General features: G+C 46.6%; 1 protein-coding gene across 1 annotated transcript; it reads right to left on the reverse strand.

The window, feature by feature from the left end:
- Positions 1 to 3,786: 3,786 nt before the first annotated feature.
- On the reverse strand, positions 3,787 to 4,473 carry LOC120844211. Its single transcript, XM_040215863.1, has one exon. The coding sequence runs from the start codon at positions 4,471 to 4,473 to the stop codon at positions 3,787 to 3,789; it is 687 nt and encodes a 228-aa protein (XP_040071797.1).
- Between the last annotated feature and the right edge of the window lie 11,832 nt (positions 4,474 to 16,305).

Here is a 16,305-nt window from a genome sequence, read left to right on the forward strand (position 1 = left end):
CTTCTCGTGATATGTCCAATTTTGCAAGAGCAACGGCTTGTAACATTTTTCTGATTTGAGCATCATTAAAAGTGGGAACATCCGAGGTTACAAGTTAAACTCTGTAGAAATTAAACTCCTAGCGTACGCTGATGACATTGCTATGTTTTTTTCTGACAAAAAAAAAGTGTAACTGAAGCAGTTGCTTTAACGAAAAACTTTTGTGTTCTGTTCTAAGCAGCGGACGAACGTCTTGGTGGCAGCAACGCAAAAAACCTTTATTCCCAGACAGCAGCGCTCTCTTATAGATAACACTGCATGCCGGCGAGCACACGTCATCGGGGTTATACAATCTTATCAGAGCCCGTGGCCGGTACGGAACATTCCTCCCTCCTTAAATTAAAGCTACGAGCGTTTCTTTTCGCGTTCATAATTGGAGGCTTGATAGCGATCTGGTGGACGTCTTGTGCGATTACTTCTTCGCAAAGGGGCCTCTTCGGGTGATGCCATGGCTGTAGCCGTGGTGATGTTTGAGGGCTGCGCTGCTGAGTGTTCTGCCTCAGGCTGCGATACCAGTTGCTCTCTTGGAGTGGCGTCACCTAAGCGTACGTCGTCCAGCTGTTCCGCAGTAGGACCGCTAACCATGAATTCACCAGAGGTCTCACGTTCTGTAAGGTTTGTTGTAAAGTCCTGCTGACTACTGGCACTTAGAGCGGGCTCTGCTTCTTGCGCGACGTCCGGATGGATGAATATTTTTGGTCCAGATGTCCAACTGGGTCTCAAATGGTCGATATGGACAAAACGAAAATGATCTCCGACCTTGACTACAAACGTAGAGTCGCTTACGCGTTGTGCCAGGACAGCTTCCTCCCACGACAGGGTTTCCCATCTCGTAGTCTTCCCGAAAACTGGATCACCAACTTCTATCTGCAGGTCCCTTCCTCGGCCCTCGTTGCGATGCGTGGCGTCTCGGTTTTGACGACTCCTCATGTCCTGCACAAAACTTGATTTCAAGAGCGAAAGCTTTACTCTAGGTTGTCGTTTCAGGAACAACTCAGCCGGCGTTCTTTCCATTACAGAATTTGGGGTGTTCCTGTAAGCAAGCAAGAAGTCGCTAAGTCGCTGATGCAGAGTTCTGTGCTGGCCTGTTAAGTTATCGTGAAGCACTTGCTTGAGTAGAGAAGCTTTTGTTGTCTGAACTAGCCTTTCTGCTGCCCCATTTGACGAAGCATGGTACGGTGGCGTACGAGTGTGTCGAATTCCGTGAGAAGCAGCGAAATCAGAGAACTCGTGCGACGTAAACTCAGGTCCGTTATCACTAACCAGTTCTTCCGGGTAGCCATAGGCTGCAAATATCTCTTTGAGACAGTCGATTGTTTTTGATGTCGTTGTAGTACGGAGGCATTTTGCTTCTATCCACTTTGAGTAGGAGTCTACTAGAAGGAATAAGTTCGAGCCATCCTTCATGGCGAAGTCGACATGAACTCTTTGCCAAACACGAGTTGGATAAGTCCATAGATGAAGTGGTCCTGGTGCCTTCGCAGGCAAGGTCGTTTGACACACTTTACATTGACGGAAAATGGCTTCGATGTCTTTGTCAATCAACGGCCACCCAGCAAAAGACCTCGCGAGCATCTTTATTCTTTGCATTCCTGGGTGCTCTTCATGCAACAATGCTAACACTGCGTTTTTAAGTTCGTCCGGAATGATGACTCGTTGGCCCCACGTGACACAGCCTTGCTCGTACGATAGTTCGTTTCGACAAACGTAAACAGGCTGCAGTTGATCATCGTAGTGCGCGGGCCAGCCAGATAAGGTGAACTGCACAACTGTGGAAAGAATGCGGTCCCTTTTAGTCGCACCCACCACCTGGCTCGCAGTGAGAGGCGTTGAATCAAAGACTGCAAAACATTCTTTGGTGTCGTCTTTATGCTTGACTGGAAGTGGCAGCCTTGGAAGTGCGTCAGCAACTTCCATGTTTTTGCCGTTTCTGTGCCGTAGCGTGTACTGATAAGCTGCTAAGGTGATAGCCGAACGCTGAATCCTCGCTGCAGCCAGAGAAGGAATTGGATTATCTGATGCCAAAATGCCCAACAGCGGTTGATGGTCTGTATACAGCGTGAATTTGCGTCCATAGAGGTATCTATGAAACCTGCTTAAACCAAAAATTATGGCCAGGGCTTCCTTCTCGCGATGTGCGTAGTTACGCTCCGCTGCGTTCAATGTTCTGGAGGCAAAGGCGATAGGTCTCTCTGAACCATCGGGCATGACGTGAAAAATAACGGCTCCAAGACCGTAGGCGGACAAGTCGCAGCTTAATCCGATCGGTTTTTTCACGTCGTAAATTGTCAAAACTTCACTGTCGATGAGACGCTGCTTAGATTCCACGAACGATCTTGAACATGCGTCCGTCCGAACCCAACTCTTGTCCTTTTTGAGTAGATCATACATTGGCGCAGCAGCTGTAGCTAAGTCTTTGATGAATTTTGCGTAGAAATTCAGCAGGCCCAAGAAGGCTCGCAGTTCGGTTACATTGCTTGGCTGAGGTGCTTCCGTGATTGCTTTTATCTTTGTCGCAGTTGGAAAAATGCCATCAGTTGTCACTTTGTGCCCAAGATAAACGACGGACTGCTTGAAAAATTCACATTTCTGTTTTTTTACTGTGATATTGTGCTTTGCCAGTCTTTCAAGCACCTTTTCCACGGTTTGTTGACAGTCGTCTATGTTGTCGCCTACGACGATGACGTCGTCGATATAGCAGCCCACTTTTAAAATCCCTTTTAAAACTTCGTCCATTAATGACTGAAAGATAGCCGGGGCGCTAGCGATGCCGTACGGAAGCCGCTGAAATTGAAATAATCCGAGATGCGTGTTCACAGTTAACAACGCTTTGGTTTCCTCAGCTAGCGGCACTTGTTGATAGGCTTGCGATAGATCTAGGACGCAGAAGATCTTTCCTCCGGCAAGCATAGAATACAAATCTTCCGGCAATGGCAAAGGGTAATGGCCAGTTTTCAGAACAGGATTAACCGTGACCTTGTAGTCGCCGCATAATCGTAATCCTGCGCCGCCTTTCTTCGCGACCACCACCAGAGGTGTTGCCCAGTCGCTTTTCGTGACCCTCTTGAGGATTCCGCTTTGCTCAAGCTTTTCCAACTCTTTTGCTACTTCCTCTTTCATCGCAAACGGTATTGGCCGGGCTTTTGAGAACACTGATTGAGCCCCTTCTTTTACATAGATGCGAGCTTTGTAGTTCCTGACGATGCCGGAGGCGCACTTGAAAACCTGGGGATACCTCTTTCGTAAGGCATCTACCCTTTGATCCAGTGATCTATCAGCGGACATACTGTACACTGCTTTCCAGTTTATCTTTAATTTTTCTAGCCAGTCTCTTCCCAGGCCAGCGGGCATCAACGTTCCGTTCTCTTGTGCTATAACCACGGGCAAAGTGATCTCGCTTCCTTCATGGTCTACCAAAACTTTTGCTTTTCCAAGCACTTTCAGCTTTTCCCCTGTGTAAGTGTGCAATGACACATTTGTTTCGACGCATTTTACATGCGGAAAATACTGTCTGTACACACGCTCTGGTACGATCGTGACCGCTGCACCCGTGTCAATTATCATAGAGACAGTTTTCCCTTCAATCTTGAGATTTACGCTGTAGCCCCTTGAATGTTTGCCTGAATAGAACACGGTATGGCAGCTCAATTCTTCGGATTCCTCGTCCGTGGTGTCGACGTATCTCACAGCCTTTGTTTTGGCTCCTTTCTTGCAGACGGCTTGCAGGTGCCCCTTTTTGTTACAATTTCAGCAAGTGTGGTTTCGATACCAAAATTTTTCTGCCCTATGGCGCTTTCCGCAATGCCAGCAAGCACTACGCAGTTCTTCATCTTCCTTATCTTTCGACCGTGATACTGCCCCCGATTTCTTTCCCTTATCACGGTGTCGTTCGCCGCGAACGGCGTTGACGCTGTGTGGTTTCCCGTCAAATTCATGCATTTGCTTTGCCTGTTGTGCAGCTAGCTCTTTCTCTAGCGCCGTTTTGCATGCCAGCTGAAACGTCAGGTCTGCTTGTGCAAAAAGAGCCCCTTGCGTTTCTTCGTCACGCAAACCAGCTACCAGTCTGTCCCTTAGCGCATCATTTAGAAACGTGCCGAAATTGCAATCTCTTGCCAGGTGCTTCAGTTCCGTGACGAAATCTTTGACACCTTCATTTTCATATTGCATTCGACGATAAAATTTACAACGCTCTGCAATGATTGAGCGAGCTGGTCTGAAATGACCTTCTAGAAGCTGTTTAACTTCCCCGAAGGTCTTCTGAGACGGCAAATGAGGCACGACTATCTTCTTTAACTCTTCATATGCCTCCGCTCCGAGTACGTTGAGAAACAGCTTAAGTTTCTTCTCTTCAGGGACATCATTTATGTCTACATAGTTCTCAAAGCGTTCGAAATACGAGCGTATGTTGTCGATTTTCGGGTTGAATTTTGTCATCCTGCCGAGCTTGGGGCCATGGCCTAGTTCTGCCATAATGAGCAAACTTCACTTATCTGTAGAGCGGATTTCCTCGATGCGCCTTGTCCGTACTGCCCGTGCTCGTTCGCTTGCTCCAACCGGCCGCTGAAGTTCATGCAGAGGCTCCGTAATGCCTTACTTCCACGCGGCGTTCCTGCGCTGCTCCAGGCCGTCGATGAAATCCTGGCTGCAAGGGCTCCGTGTCGCCTTGCACCGTGGACGGTTCAACCTAGTGACTGCTGCTGGCCGGCAGCGACTGACTGCGCGCCAAATCCCACCATCTTCGCCAGAAGTTCTGTTCTAAGCAGCAGACAGACGCCTTGGTGGCAGCAACGCAAAAAAGCCTCTATTCCCAGACAGCAGCGCTCTTTTTTAGATAACACTGCAAGCCGGCGAGCTCACGTCATCGGGGTTATACAATCTTATCAGAGCCCGTGGCCGGTACGGAACATTATCCGAACTACGAACTACGAACTACCCAGTCACAAGGCGGATAATGTTCCGTACCCCTGGCCGGTACGGAACATTATCCGAACTACGAACTACGAACTACCCAGTCACAAGGCGCCAGGACCTGATGGAATAACGTCGGAATCCTACAAAACATTCAAAACCCGTAGTTGCACTGTACTCCTTGACGTATTACGCGAGGCATACGGCGTTAAAGAGCTTCCTCCGTCCTTTTTAAAAACACACACCATTCTGATTCTCAAGTCAGAAGACTCTGTAAAACTACGCTGTGTTACCAACTATTGGCCAATCACATTATAATAATAATAATCTTTATTTCCATTTAAAGAAATGGTGGAGCGAAAGGGAAAAAGCTTCAACAAGAAGCTTGACTGGCCCTCAGCCCCATCGGCAGCCAGTAAACAAACAGTTTTTGTGCAATAAAAAAAAAATTCATACAGAAAATTATACATTATCAAATGAGATAACAGACACAAGACACAGAACACTTAAATATGTAAAAATATATTACGCAACTCTTTAGTAGATATGGTTTCTATATTTCCATTTTCCTTTTCAAAGTTGTTTAGAAGTTGTGGAATTAAACACCGAAGCATTTGCTGCCCATAATTTAACCTGTACATGGGAACCTTCCAATATTCATTATGGCGGGACAAGTAAACCGTATTATTTTTTTCTAATCTGTAATTTGCCAAATTGTCTGGGAACACCAAACATGTGGCATAAAAGGAAGAACAATTCAGTCAAATATTCATATTGCAAGAAGTGTTTTGGAATGCTGCTCAGATGAAATGGAACAGGTTGCCTTGCTACAGGTAGATCTCGAAAAAGCATTTGACAGAGTTAATCACGGCTTTCTTTGGCAGGTGTTGACACACGTCCGAGTGGGAAAAGTTATTTTTGATGGAGTCAGAATGGCCTATAGAGGATGCTCAACAAAGCTTATTGTAAACCATAAACTCACTACACGTATCTCAATGTTGTCTTCTGTCGACAAGGATGCCCACTCTCACCATTATTATTTGCCCTCTATTCGGAACCTTTTTGTTTGAGTATCATTAAAAGTGGGAACATCCGAGGTTACAAGTTAAACTCTGTAGAAATTAAAGTCCTAGCGTACGCTGATGATATTGCTATATTTTGTTCTGGCAAAAAAAGTGTAACTGAAGCAGTTGCTTTAACGAAAAACTTCTGCAAAGAAACTGGAGCTGCAGTGAACTTTAGAAAATGCACTGGGTGTTGGCATGATCCATGGGTAACGAAGCCCACAGAATATGAAGGCATCGAGTGGAGTGAGGAACCTTGTAAATATCTCGGTGTACCACTTCATCAATTTTGCAACTGCTCGTCTTACTGGTCTGGTATTACTAGAGATTTAAAAAAGCGTGTGTCCCTATGGCCCTTTCGTGATATGTCCAATTTTGCAAGAGCAACGGCTTGTAACATTTTTCTGATTGCGAAGATTATGTATGTGCTGCAAGTACTACACTGTGCCCGCAGGAATGTTACAAAAATTCACAGGTTATGTGCTTTGTTTATTTGGAAGTCCGGGTCAGAGCCGATGTGACGAGATAACCTTTTTCGATGCATTTCACTTGGTGGCATCGGCTAACCACACCTCTTTGTTAGACAACTTGTGTCACGGTTTTTCTTTATACGGGATCAGGAACAACCATTTGTGCGTACAATGACACAAACAAAATTAGCGTTTTACTTTCCTTCATTTCTGGTCTCATTCGTTAATTTGAAACCTATGGCAACCGTAGGTTTTCTAAAAGAAGTAATCGAAGCGTTTTACTTTTTATCCGCACGGTTTTCACGAGAATACCTCTCCGGTGTAACCAGAAAGGAACTTACAATAGCACTTTTGGACAGACTATTCCCTGTCCCGCTCTATAGGGCACTCCTTAGTGCTGTTCCGGGTCAAGATGTGCTATGTCGAGTTAACAAGATGTATATTCCACCTGCAGTGAAAACTTTCTTTTTTAAGCTACACACTAATACGTTGCCCGTGAAGGTATGGATGCAACAAAAAGGAATGTTTGTTCCGTGGTCAGTCGACTGCTTGCTGTGTAAACAACCACAAAGTATTGAACACGTTTTCATTAACTGTTGGGATGCTATTTTTTGGGGGGATATCTTAAAGCGGACTTTGAAAAAAAGATTTGCCTATCAGACCACACTCCATTCGTTTCCTTCCTGTCGACAAACAAGATTTGATTCCATACGACCTTTTTATGGTCATCGGGCTTTTTAGTATCTGGAAATCACGCATGGCAGTGAGACATGCAGACATTAACCCTCAGCCTGTAAATGTTTATTTCCGTGAAATTATCACCCAGATTAAGGGCATTTATGCTCCCGCAGAGCGGGCCCCAGAGTGGGCACCAATCCTGGATAACATCATCCAGATGAAGCAATTTTAACAGCTGTTTATGCTTTAACGATTTACAACTACTGTTTACCAGGATTAGGAAAAACAATATAGAACTCTATTTGAAACGTTCCCGATGTTTTTATCTGATAGCTAGCGACTTGCGTATGCGGAAATATCAATACCGGTGACAATGGTAGCTTGTTTCATGCATACAAAAAGTGCGGGTGTCTTTTGTGTAAAAGTGAAATACCTGTAGCCAATGAGTAGTATGAATGACTTTATTGTAACTGCTCGAACTGAAATTAAAGGATATAAAAAAAAAGACCGGTAGCTGAGTGGTCTAGCGCACACCAGCTCGGAGCACGTGGAGAGAAAGCTCGCGCTGCAGAACCCAGGAATCCTGGGTTCGAGCCCCACCCCTGCCCGTTTCGATCTGGATGAGCATCGTACCGGCGTGTGGTCGTCCACCACTACTGCGTGATGCACGTTAAAGACCCCAGGGTAGCGGTTGTACCGCACTGGCAAAATTGCTCATCTACAGCTGGGAGACTCGTCGCCCCTGTGAGGCAGACCAAGTTCTAGGCTGTATAAACATACACACAAACCAATTTTTTGTTGTGCCAGTGATGCTAGCAGTGCCCAGTTCGCCCAGAAGCGGAGCCCAGCTAGCTCATCTACCGGACCGAGAGTGCCAAGTTGGGCAAATTTGTTCATTGATACTAGCTTTGTTCCGCGCTGCAGGGTTGGCAAAACGATTTCGTTAGAGGCTCACGAGCCAGTGCTATCAAATACACTATCCACGAATTAAAAATATTTTCATTCAAATTAGTGAAGGATATTATGAAACGGTAAAAAACGGCACGCAAATCGCAGAATATTTACCCGTGACGGGACGTCACGCTCGCAACGTCACGGGCCGATACGAAGCCAAGGGTATAGTAATTACGATCGCCGTCACTAGGTGGCGCCAGCTTTATCGTCAGCGCGTTACAAATCTGAGAAGTCGGAATGCCCGAGGTACGGTGTACTAGACCTGAGACGTGCGCCAAGCGTCGCTCGCATCCGCAGGCCTCCATCGGACACGCCACACCGTGGCGTAGCTTTTGATAGGCTTGTGAGGTGAGACATTTCAACAGAGCTCAGACCTCAACTACCAGGTAGTATTAGGTTAGGTTAGGTGAGGTGAGACATTCCAACAGAGCTCAGACCTCAACTACCAGGTAGTATTAGGACATTTTTTTATTTGTTTTAGGATTGCTTTTCTTGCATTTATAGACAAAAGACTGCTGTTTGTGAGCTGCTGTCATGAAGCAGACCATGTCTACATAAAGAAGTAGGCCCTAAATTGTTGCTCCTGTACCCCATTAAAGCAGAACAAAAAACTACTGCTCTCCCATTCTTAATATTTTTTTAACAGTAGCTATAGGGAGACTACAATAATAAAAATACCAGAACACAACACTTCGGATGGGCATTATGTGCGTTAGACGTGAGGGCATGTCGGCGGGGTTGAGGCCAGTCGGGAGCCACTTTGCCCTAAGGTTTTTCTTTATTGCCAAAAACGAGATGGTAAGGGACAAGGTCCAGGGCTGGGCTCGAAGGTGGCCTTGAGTGATGGCGTGACGTAGTGCCAGGTTGTCCGTGAAGATCAGTGTGGGGGTGCGAGCAATCAGTGCTGCCGAACTCCATCAGATGGCTTCGCGTTGGAAGATCCGGCCGTCGGGTAGGGTGAGCACAGCCAGAGTTGCTGTAGGAGTGATCACACCAAAACCAGTGTTCGAGGCATCCGCGGACATGACCGACACTGGGGCGACGGGCACAAGGGGGAGTGTGTGGGGCATGGCGTTCCATAGTGCTTGAAAGGTGACGATCCACTTGGTGGGAAGGGGGGTGGAGGAAATGACAGCCTCAAAGAGTGGTCTTAATGCACTATACCCTTATCTATATAAAGAAAAGTAAAAGGCCCATAGGCCTGCAAGGCGTCGATACTGCAAGGCCTGCAAGGCGTCGATACTGAGTTTGGGAACATGGTTGATATAGGAGTCACTGTGTGTCTGAAAGAGTTCGTACTCGTTGGGGGATATGTGAGTGTGTAAAGTCTCGCATGTTCAACTGAAAGCCCAAAAACTTTATAGCTTGGGTAGGTGTCAAGAGGGTGTCCTTTGGGTTGATCTGCAAACCACACTGTAGGAGTTGTTCTACAAAAAGGTCCGTGACCTTCTGAAGGAAGAAGGGGTCTGGGTATGAGAGCAGGAAGTTATGGATGTACGCCCACGCCCAGACCCCGCGGGAACGAAGTGTACGGGCGATGGCCGTTGCCAAGGCTTGCATAAGGTACGGTGCAGGCCGAAGGCGAACGGAAGGCGAGTAAACTATTAGTACGTTCCGTCAAGGCGAAACGTCGTAAGGCGTTGCGCAGAAGGATGTAAACTTATGTGATAGAAGGCCTCCACCAGGTCCACCTTTGTAAAGTGTGCATTTTGAGGTAAGGGGACCTGGAGGAGGACTTTTGGTAGAGGGTCGAGTCAAAAAGCAGAGGCTTGGAGGTGCGGAGTCTTCCCTGTTGAGGGGAAGTTTTAGGGCTTTCAGTTGAACATGCGAGACTTAACACTCTCACATACCCCTCAACGAGTACGAACGTTTTCAGACACACTGTCACTCCTATATCAACCATGTTTCCAGACTGAGTATCGACGCCTTTCAGGCCTATGGGCCTTTACTTCTCTTTATATAGACAAGGGTATAGTGCATTAAGACCACTCTTTGAGGCTGTCATTTCCTCCACCCCCCCTCCCACCCAGTGGATCGTCACCTTTCAAGCACTATGGAATGCCATGCCCCACAAACTCCCCCTTGTGCCCGTCGCCCCTGTGTCCGTCACGTGCGCGGACGCCTCGAACACTGGTTTTGGTGTGATCACTCCGACAGCAACTCTGGCTGTGCTCACCCTACCCGACGTCCGGATCTTCCAACTCGAAGCCATCGCATGGACTTTGGCAGCACTGATTGCTCGCAATCCCACACTGATCTTCACGGACAACCTGGCACTACGTCACGCCAGCACTCAAGGCCACCTTTGAGCCTTGCCCTGGACCTTGTCCCTTACCATCTCGTTCTTGGCAATAAAGAAAAACCTTAGGGCAAAGTGGCTCCCGACTGGCCTCAACCCCGCCGACATGCCCTCACCTCTAACGCACATAATGTCCCCCATCCTCCTTCGGGAATGGCTGAGGGCTTGCCGTTGGGGGGAGAGGGGGAAGGTGCCTATATAAACTGAGGCCTTCCTCCTCAACGTTCAGTCGAGTGTGAAGGAGGCACAGACTCTCTGTGTGTGCTCTCCGACTAAGGTTCCGATCAAGGTAATAATAAAAATACCAGAACACAACACTTATCTTCTAATACACATAAGTGGTCAATGAGAAATGATATTGGAAAAACTTCATCTCCGAGGAAAGTTAGTCATATTTGAGATCGTCGCAATCAGAGGAAAATGTTGACTTAATGGCGGCTGTTGTGGTCGCAGGCATTTATGATAAAAATGTTTTCTTAGAAGAAAAACTGAAAGAGAAACAATTGCTTTCACAGCACTGCGATTCACCGAAAGCACCCGTCTAGAACGGAGGAGATGCTAGCTCGTCCGCGTACCGGCAGCCGTCGATAAAGCTTCGTGTCGCATGCTGGTGCACGCTGGTTCTTCAGCATACGGTTTCGAGCAAAGAGGCCAATGAAGACAGCGGCCGTCTTGTAAACACCAACTTCTTGGGAGGCCGGAGCTGGGTGGCCATCCTGCGCGTTGACTATATTCCATTCATCCCTAAGCTGAAATTGCGGTGAAAGTTAAGTCCTCAATGGACCTGTCATACATCCCTCTTTCGCCACGTGATCACGCTCCCGCTCATATCCGCAGACCGAGGACTGGGTCAGGTGATGAAAGGGAGGCGGCTGATTAGTTCGGCGGGCAAGTAGTCCCACTGCAGTCTCAGCTCAGAGCCGTGTTTAGAGAGTGTTTGGTCAGTGCTAGGCGCAGGCAGAGCCTGAGCGTGCACCAGAAGCAGAAAGTGCGCTTGACATTCTCTCTTGGCCAACCAGGAGCCTAAAAGAATCCCTAGCGGTAGTAGCGAGAAACTGTTTTAACCATAGATATATGTTCGTGTATGGTTTTAATAAACACGTGAGTGTGAAGTGTAGTCACCCTTCATGGTTTAAAATAGGGTGCACAGGATGTTATAATCATGATCATGGAGAAAGATATACGAAATAAATGTGCCGCTCAACTCTGTTTTGCTTGGGGAGAGTGTGACCGCTCAGACAGTAGATTCCCGGCCTTCGGCGCACGGATTATGTCGATCGTTCCGCCAGTTGCACTCTTTCACCATAATTTCAGGTGACCGTGATTAAAACATCACATGCACCACATTTTCAGTCACAGAGAGTTACTCCGACGCACTTATGAATTTTGTTTCTCGCAACCACCGCCAGGGTATTATTTCCGGCTTCTCATTGGCCACATCCGAATTTGTGAAGACGCCCTGGAACACGCCCAGCCTGCTTTCGGCCAATGGCACTTCCTCATTTGTATCCTATACTTCCCAACGAATGGTCAAACTTTCTACATATATGGCTCTGTCTCAGCTTAGGGGTGAACGGAGTATAGGGCAGCATGTCTCAATGCAACGCAATTTCGTAAAGTCCAAAACCGGGTACAGCAGAGCGACTGGCCAAGGGGAAAAGATCAGAAGGTTTGAAAGGCCACGTCTTGCAAGGCAGACGGTAAACTGAACAATCACGGGCATTTGAACACTGGTGAAGAACATCAGGGGCTTTATTACCGTCCTAAAAGAAGTGAAGGAACACAAGTGTTGGAACACTGCAAGGAACCTCAAAAGCTTATATACTGCCCTTTAAAAAAAAAAAAAATTGAACGAGCACGAGTGCATGAATTTCGCGAAAAACCGCGGGGGCTCTTTTTGTGCCCAGAAAAGAGTTAAACAGTCGAAAAAACGGGACGGGCAACAGGCTCGGCCGACGCACCAAATTATATCGGTAGCTGACGCGCCGAAATATAGTGGTATCTGACGCACCAAAATGCAGTGATTCTCTGGTGGAGAGGCGACGATAATGGAGGTTCGACAATCCCGCTGCTGCTTGGCAGCAGGAGACATCCAGGAAGGGCCGGTAGAACGGCAGCGCTATGGGGTGTCCTGATGGGTGACGAGGGAGAGGCGACTGACCTTTAGATTTAGGTTTAATAAATCATAGAGCAGAACATCAAACCAGAAGAACGCAAACGGTGAAAGAGGCGCAAGTTCGGGCTCGCGCTGGCGCTTGTAAAAGAACGAATAGCGCTCGTGACGACACAACAATCTAGTAAAAGCCAATTACTACGCTGCCACTGAATCTCAACCTGCTACTGAATTGGAAAGTTCGCGCACTACGTACGTACAGCCAGGAGATCACAACCACGACGGGTGGAGCTCAGAACTTCAACCAGTCCGAGATTAATGAAAACAGTACGGGCGACACAGTCACATACCTCTGAGCATCTTTACCCTGCCGATCCTCGGTCCCAGTGTTCAATGGTTCAACACGATCAGATATACAACTAATCATTTTTTAAGGGTGATTTCATTTGAATTCGACCAAACTTGTCAGGGGGGGGGGGGGGGTCTTTAGACTTAATCGTAAAAAATATATATGATACCCGAATCCTTGTGATGAAAGAAACTGCCTTTGAAAAAAATTAGAATTGTATAGTTTGAGAGAAAAAAATTCTGAGGCGCTGCAGGGTAGAACACGTCAAATTCCCAATTTGATTTTATCTCAACTTTAGCCGCCATTTACAAAATATCGAATTCTTGCAGAATTATTATATTTATTACGCAATATTTACGCATACTTGGCTATTTTTAGAGGTAAATTTCTGTCTTCTGCTATTTTAAATTAATTTTCTAAAAAATCTCAAACATGCAACCTAGAGCAAGTGTGACGCAACTTCGGACAGCTATATAAAACGAACGGTAGGGCGCAATGACGTGAGACAGATATCTGTGCGTAGCTATCAATGTAAGCTATCGATGGACATAAATTTTCTGGTTATTGTGTTTACCGTGTTGTTTTTATTCTGTCACAAATATAGGCAAAAATGAAAAATATGCAAATTTTGAAGTCAATTTTCTCAAAAAAGCCATTTTTTATTTCGTTCATACTTTTTTAATTTCTTGCCCAGATTCTGCTTAATAACCGGGTATAAATATTGCTTGACCTTTTTTTGTTGTAGTTTTAGGACAACCAGTTGAATAAGTCATTTTTATCGCGTAATACCAACCTCCGGCTCCGGTATGCGGGCTTCACCGCAACATTGATAATTGGCTCAGCAATATCAGATTTCACTGACAACCACTTTACCTCGTTGCATTCCTAGTGATATACTTTTTACAAAAAAAGAAATGTCACAAAAAAATGACGGAAGGCAAGTGGCGTAGGCAAATTTTTTTTTTTCTCTTTCAAACTTTTTTAATTGATTTCTCGTGTGTTGCTTACCAGCTGGGTATGCACGTTTTCTGGCGCTTTTCTTTATGTTTGTTTTTACATCAAAAGAAAGAGCCATGTTCGTTACATCAGTTGCAACTGGTCCAGTTGTTAGGTGAAGTATAGGTTCAGTAACCTCTTCGCGAGCGCCAGCAAAAGGCTGCGATTCTCATCATGAAGATTACCATGCGACTCTTAGTTGACCTCGGCGTGCGCCGTTGCAAGAGGGTTATACTAATCTTGTTAGTGTGGAACTCGCGTCGTCACAGGCTGTCGCAATGCATCACAGCGAAGTGGAACTGTGTGAAGCAGTCCTTGTCCTTCTCCCAATAAATTTATGGGCGGAAGCTTGAGACTCTTTGGTGCCCGAAGATTCTGTAGCTCGGCTGGGTCAAGTTTGTCAAAAGGAGAAAACAAATGCAGTAAACACTAGACATTATAACGCCGGTCGATGGAGTCGTAACTGTATACATACAGCTTTTGCGGATACTTATTTGTTTCAAGGGTGGCAAGTTATCACCAGTACAAACATGGCCACAGTGTCGGCAAGAGCATCAGAACAAAAAGGAAGGTTTGGTTGGCTTATCATTTTGTGTCTTCGTTGCAGCGCTTTTCTCCGGAACTAATGTTTGTAGTCCTCTTTGAGCCCCTGGTGCTATGGTCTGTCTGTTTCTCTTATCCATTATTTATTTTTACTTGTAAGCGAATAACACGCACCATGACATTTCTGGCGTCCTTAGGTTGATTCGCTAATCAGTGTCTATATTTGACAAACTCATCTAGTATAAGAGAATAAAAAAAATATAAGAAGAGGGCTTGCAGCAATGAATTTTATAAGAGAACTGCGGAACTGCGTCGAAAGCAGAAAGCCGGAACCTCCCGAGGAATGAACGCGTTATTTTGAACTCAGTCATGGCTGCAGTTTTCAGCTTTAAAAGAAAGAGTTGCGCGGACTATTTCGAGAGACATAAGCGAAGGGTATACCGTAACCGACGTTTTCGTTATGTCACCGATCTCAACGTAGACGCCTTGAAGATGATCCTGCCTCCATCGAAAGCCGCGGCTCTTGCGTTGGATGACGTGCTCTGCCAGAACTGCTTCCAGTACACCGGTGAGAAGCTTTCATCATCTGTCAGTGATCCATGCTCGAGCTCTCCAGCAAGCTGCATCGAAGAGCACGAAGTAGTGGAAGGTCTTAACGAAGAGATTTCTGCTGCTGGGCTTGAAACAACTCCTTTGCGCATGCCTTCTACAGTAAACCCGAAAAGCCGTCAGGGATATGCTGAAAGAAAACAGCGGGAGATTGAAGGATCACACAGCCGACAGGTACGAAAAAAGTTGGCGACTGCATATACCTTGGAGCCAAGTGGGTCAAGTTCTCGAAGTGATCAACCATGCCTCGGCTGCGACGGGTGGTGGGCAAACATCAGACAGGCCTTTGTGAAGGCGGCATCTTACCAGGAGAGATGTCAGCTCCTCACGCTTGTGCACAAGGGCGTAGCCACTAGGGAGGTAGAACGGCTAATTCCTGAGGCATCGAAGTACCTTCTGAAGAAATCAAAGCAGCTTCGTGAACGGTTCGGCGTATGGGAGCGTTTGGAGCCTTATCACGGTGGAAGCATAAGCGAGGACACCATACGGGCAGCCACGCAATATTACACCGACGACGATCTCGACTGTTCTCGGCAGAGCCCAAACAAAAAAGATGCTCTTAAGCTTCTGAAGGATGGCGAAGAACATGTGTTCGTGTAGCGGTATATGACAAGGTCTGTCCGAGAGACGTACAGGCTGTTTAAGGAAGCAAACCCGGACTCAAAATTAGGTCTGACTAAATTTTACTCGCTGCGGCCAAAGTGGGTCAAGCTAAACCCTGAACAGACTGTCTGTGCATGTGTGTGCTGTACGAATTTCGATTTGTGCTTTTCCACCCTGAACAGCATGCGAGAAGAAAAAATAACAAAAGAGGAGATTCACGCTTTGTGCCTCTGCCCTGAACCCTCGTCCGAATGTTTCAGAGGCGAATGCAAAGACTGCCCCTCGACTGACAGACTCTCCTTAGAATCATTGGAAATGGTGCCTGAAGACGAAATTACATTTTTCAAATGGGAGAATGGCAATTTGATAAGCAAGACTGCCGACTCCAGCGCCTTTTTGAAAGAGCTACAGAAATGGGCCACAAGGTTTTCCACGCACGATTTTATTCGTAGGACACAACAGGAAGCCATACGGATTGAGAAGTCTAGTGTGACCTCAAGACACATCGTCATGCACTTCGATTTTGCGGAGAACTGGACGGTAATTTTGCCACACGAGATACAGGAGTACCACTGGCACAAGCGTCAGCTCTCTGTGTTCACGTGTGTGGCATCCACGTCGCAAGGATCAAAATGCTTCGGCGTTGTCTGTGAGGACTTATGTCATGACACTTCCCATGC

The sequence above is a fragment of the Ixodes scapularis genome, unplaced genomic scaffold (assembly GCF_016920785.2).
Source record: "Ixodes scapularis isolate PalLabHiFi unplaced genomic scaffold, ASM1692078v2 PGA_scaffold0__279_contigs__length_252992795, whole genome shotgun sequence".
Lineage (NCBI taxonomy): Eukaryota > Metazoa > Arthropoda > Arachnida > Ixodida > Ixodidae > Ixodes > Ixodes scapularis.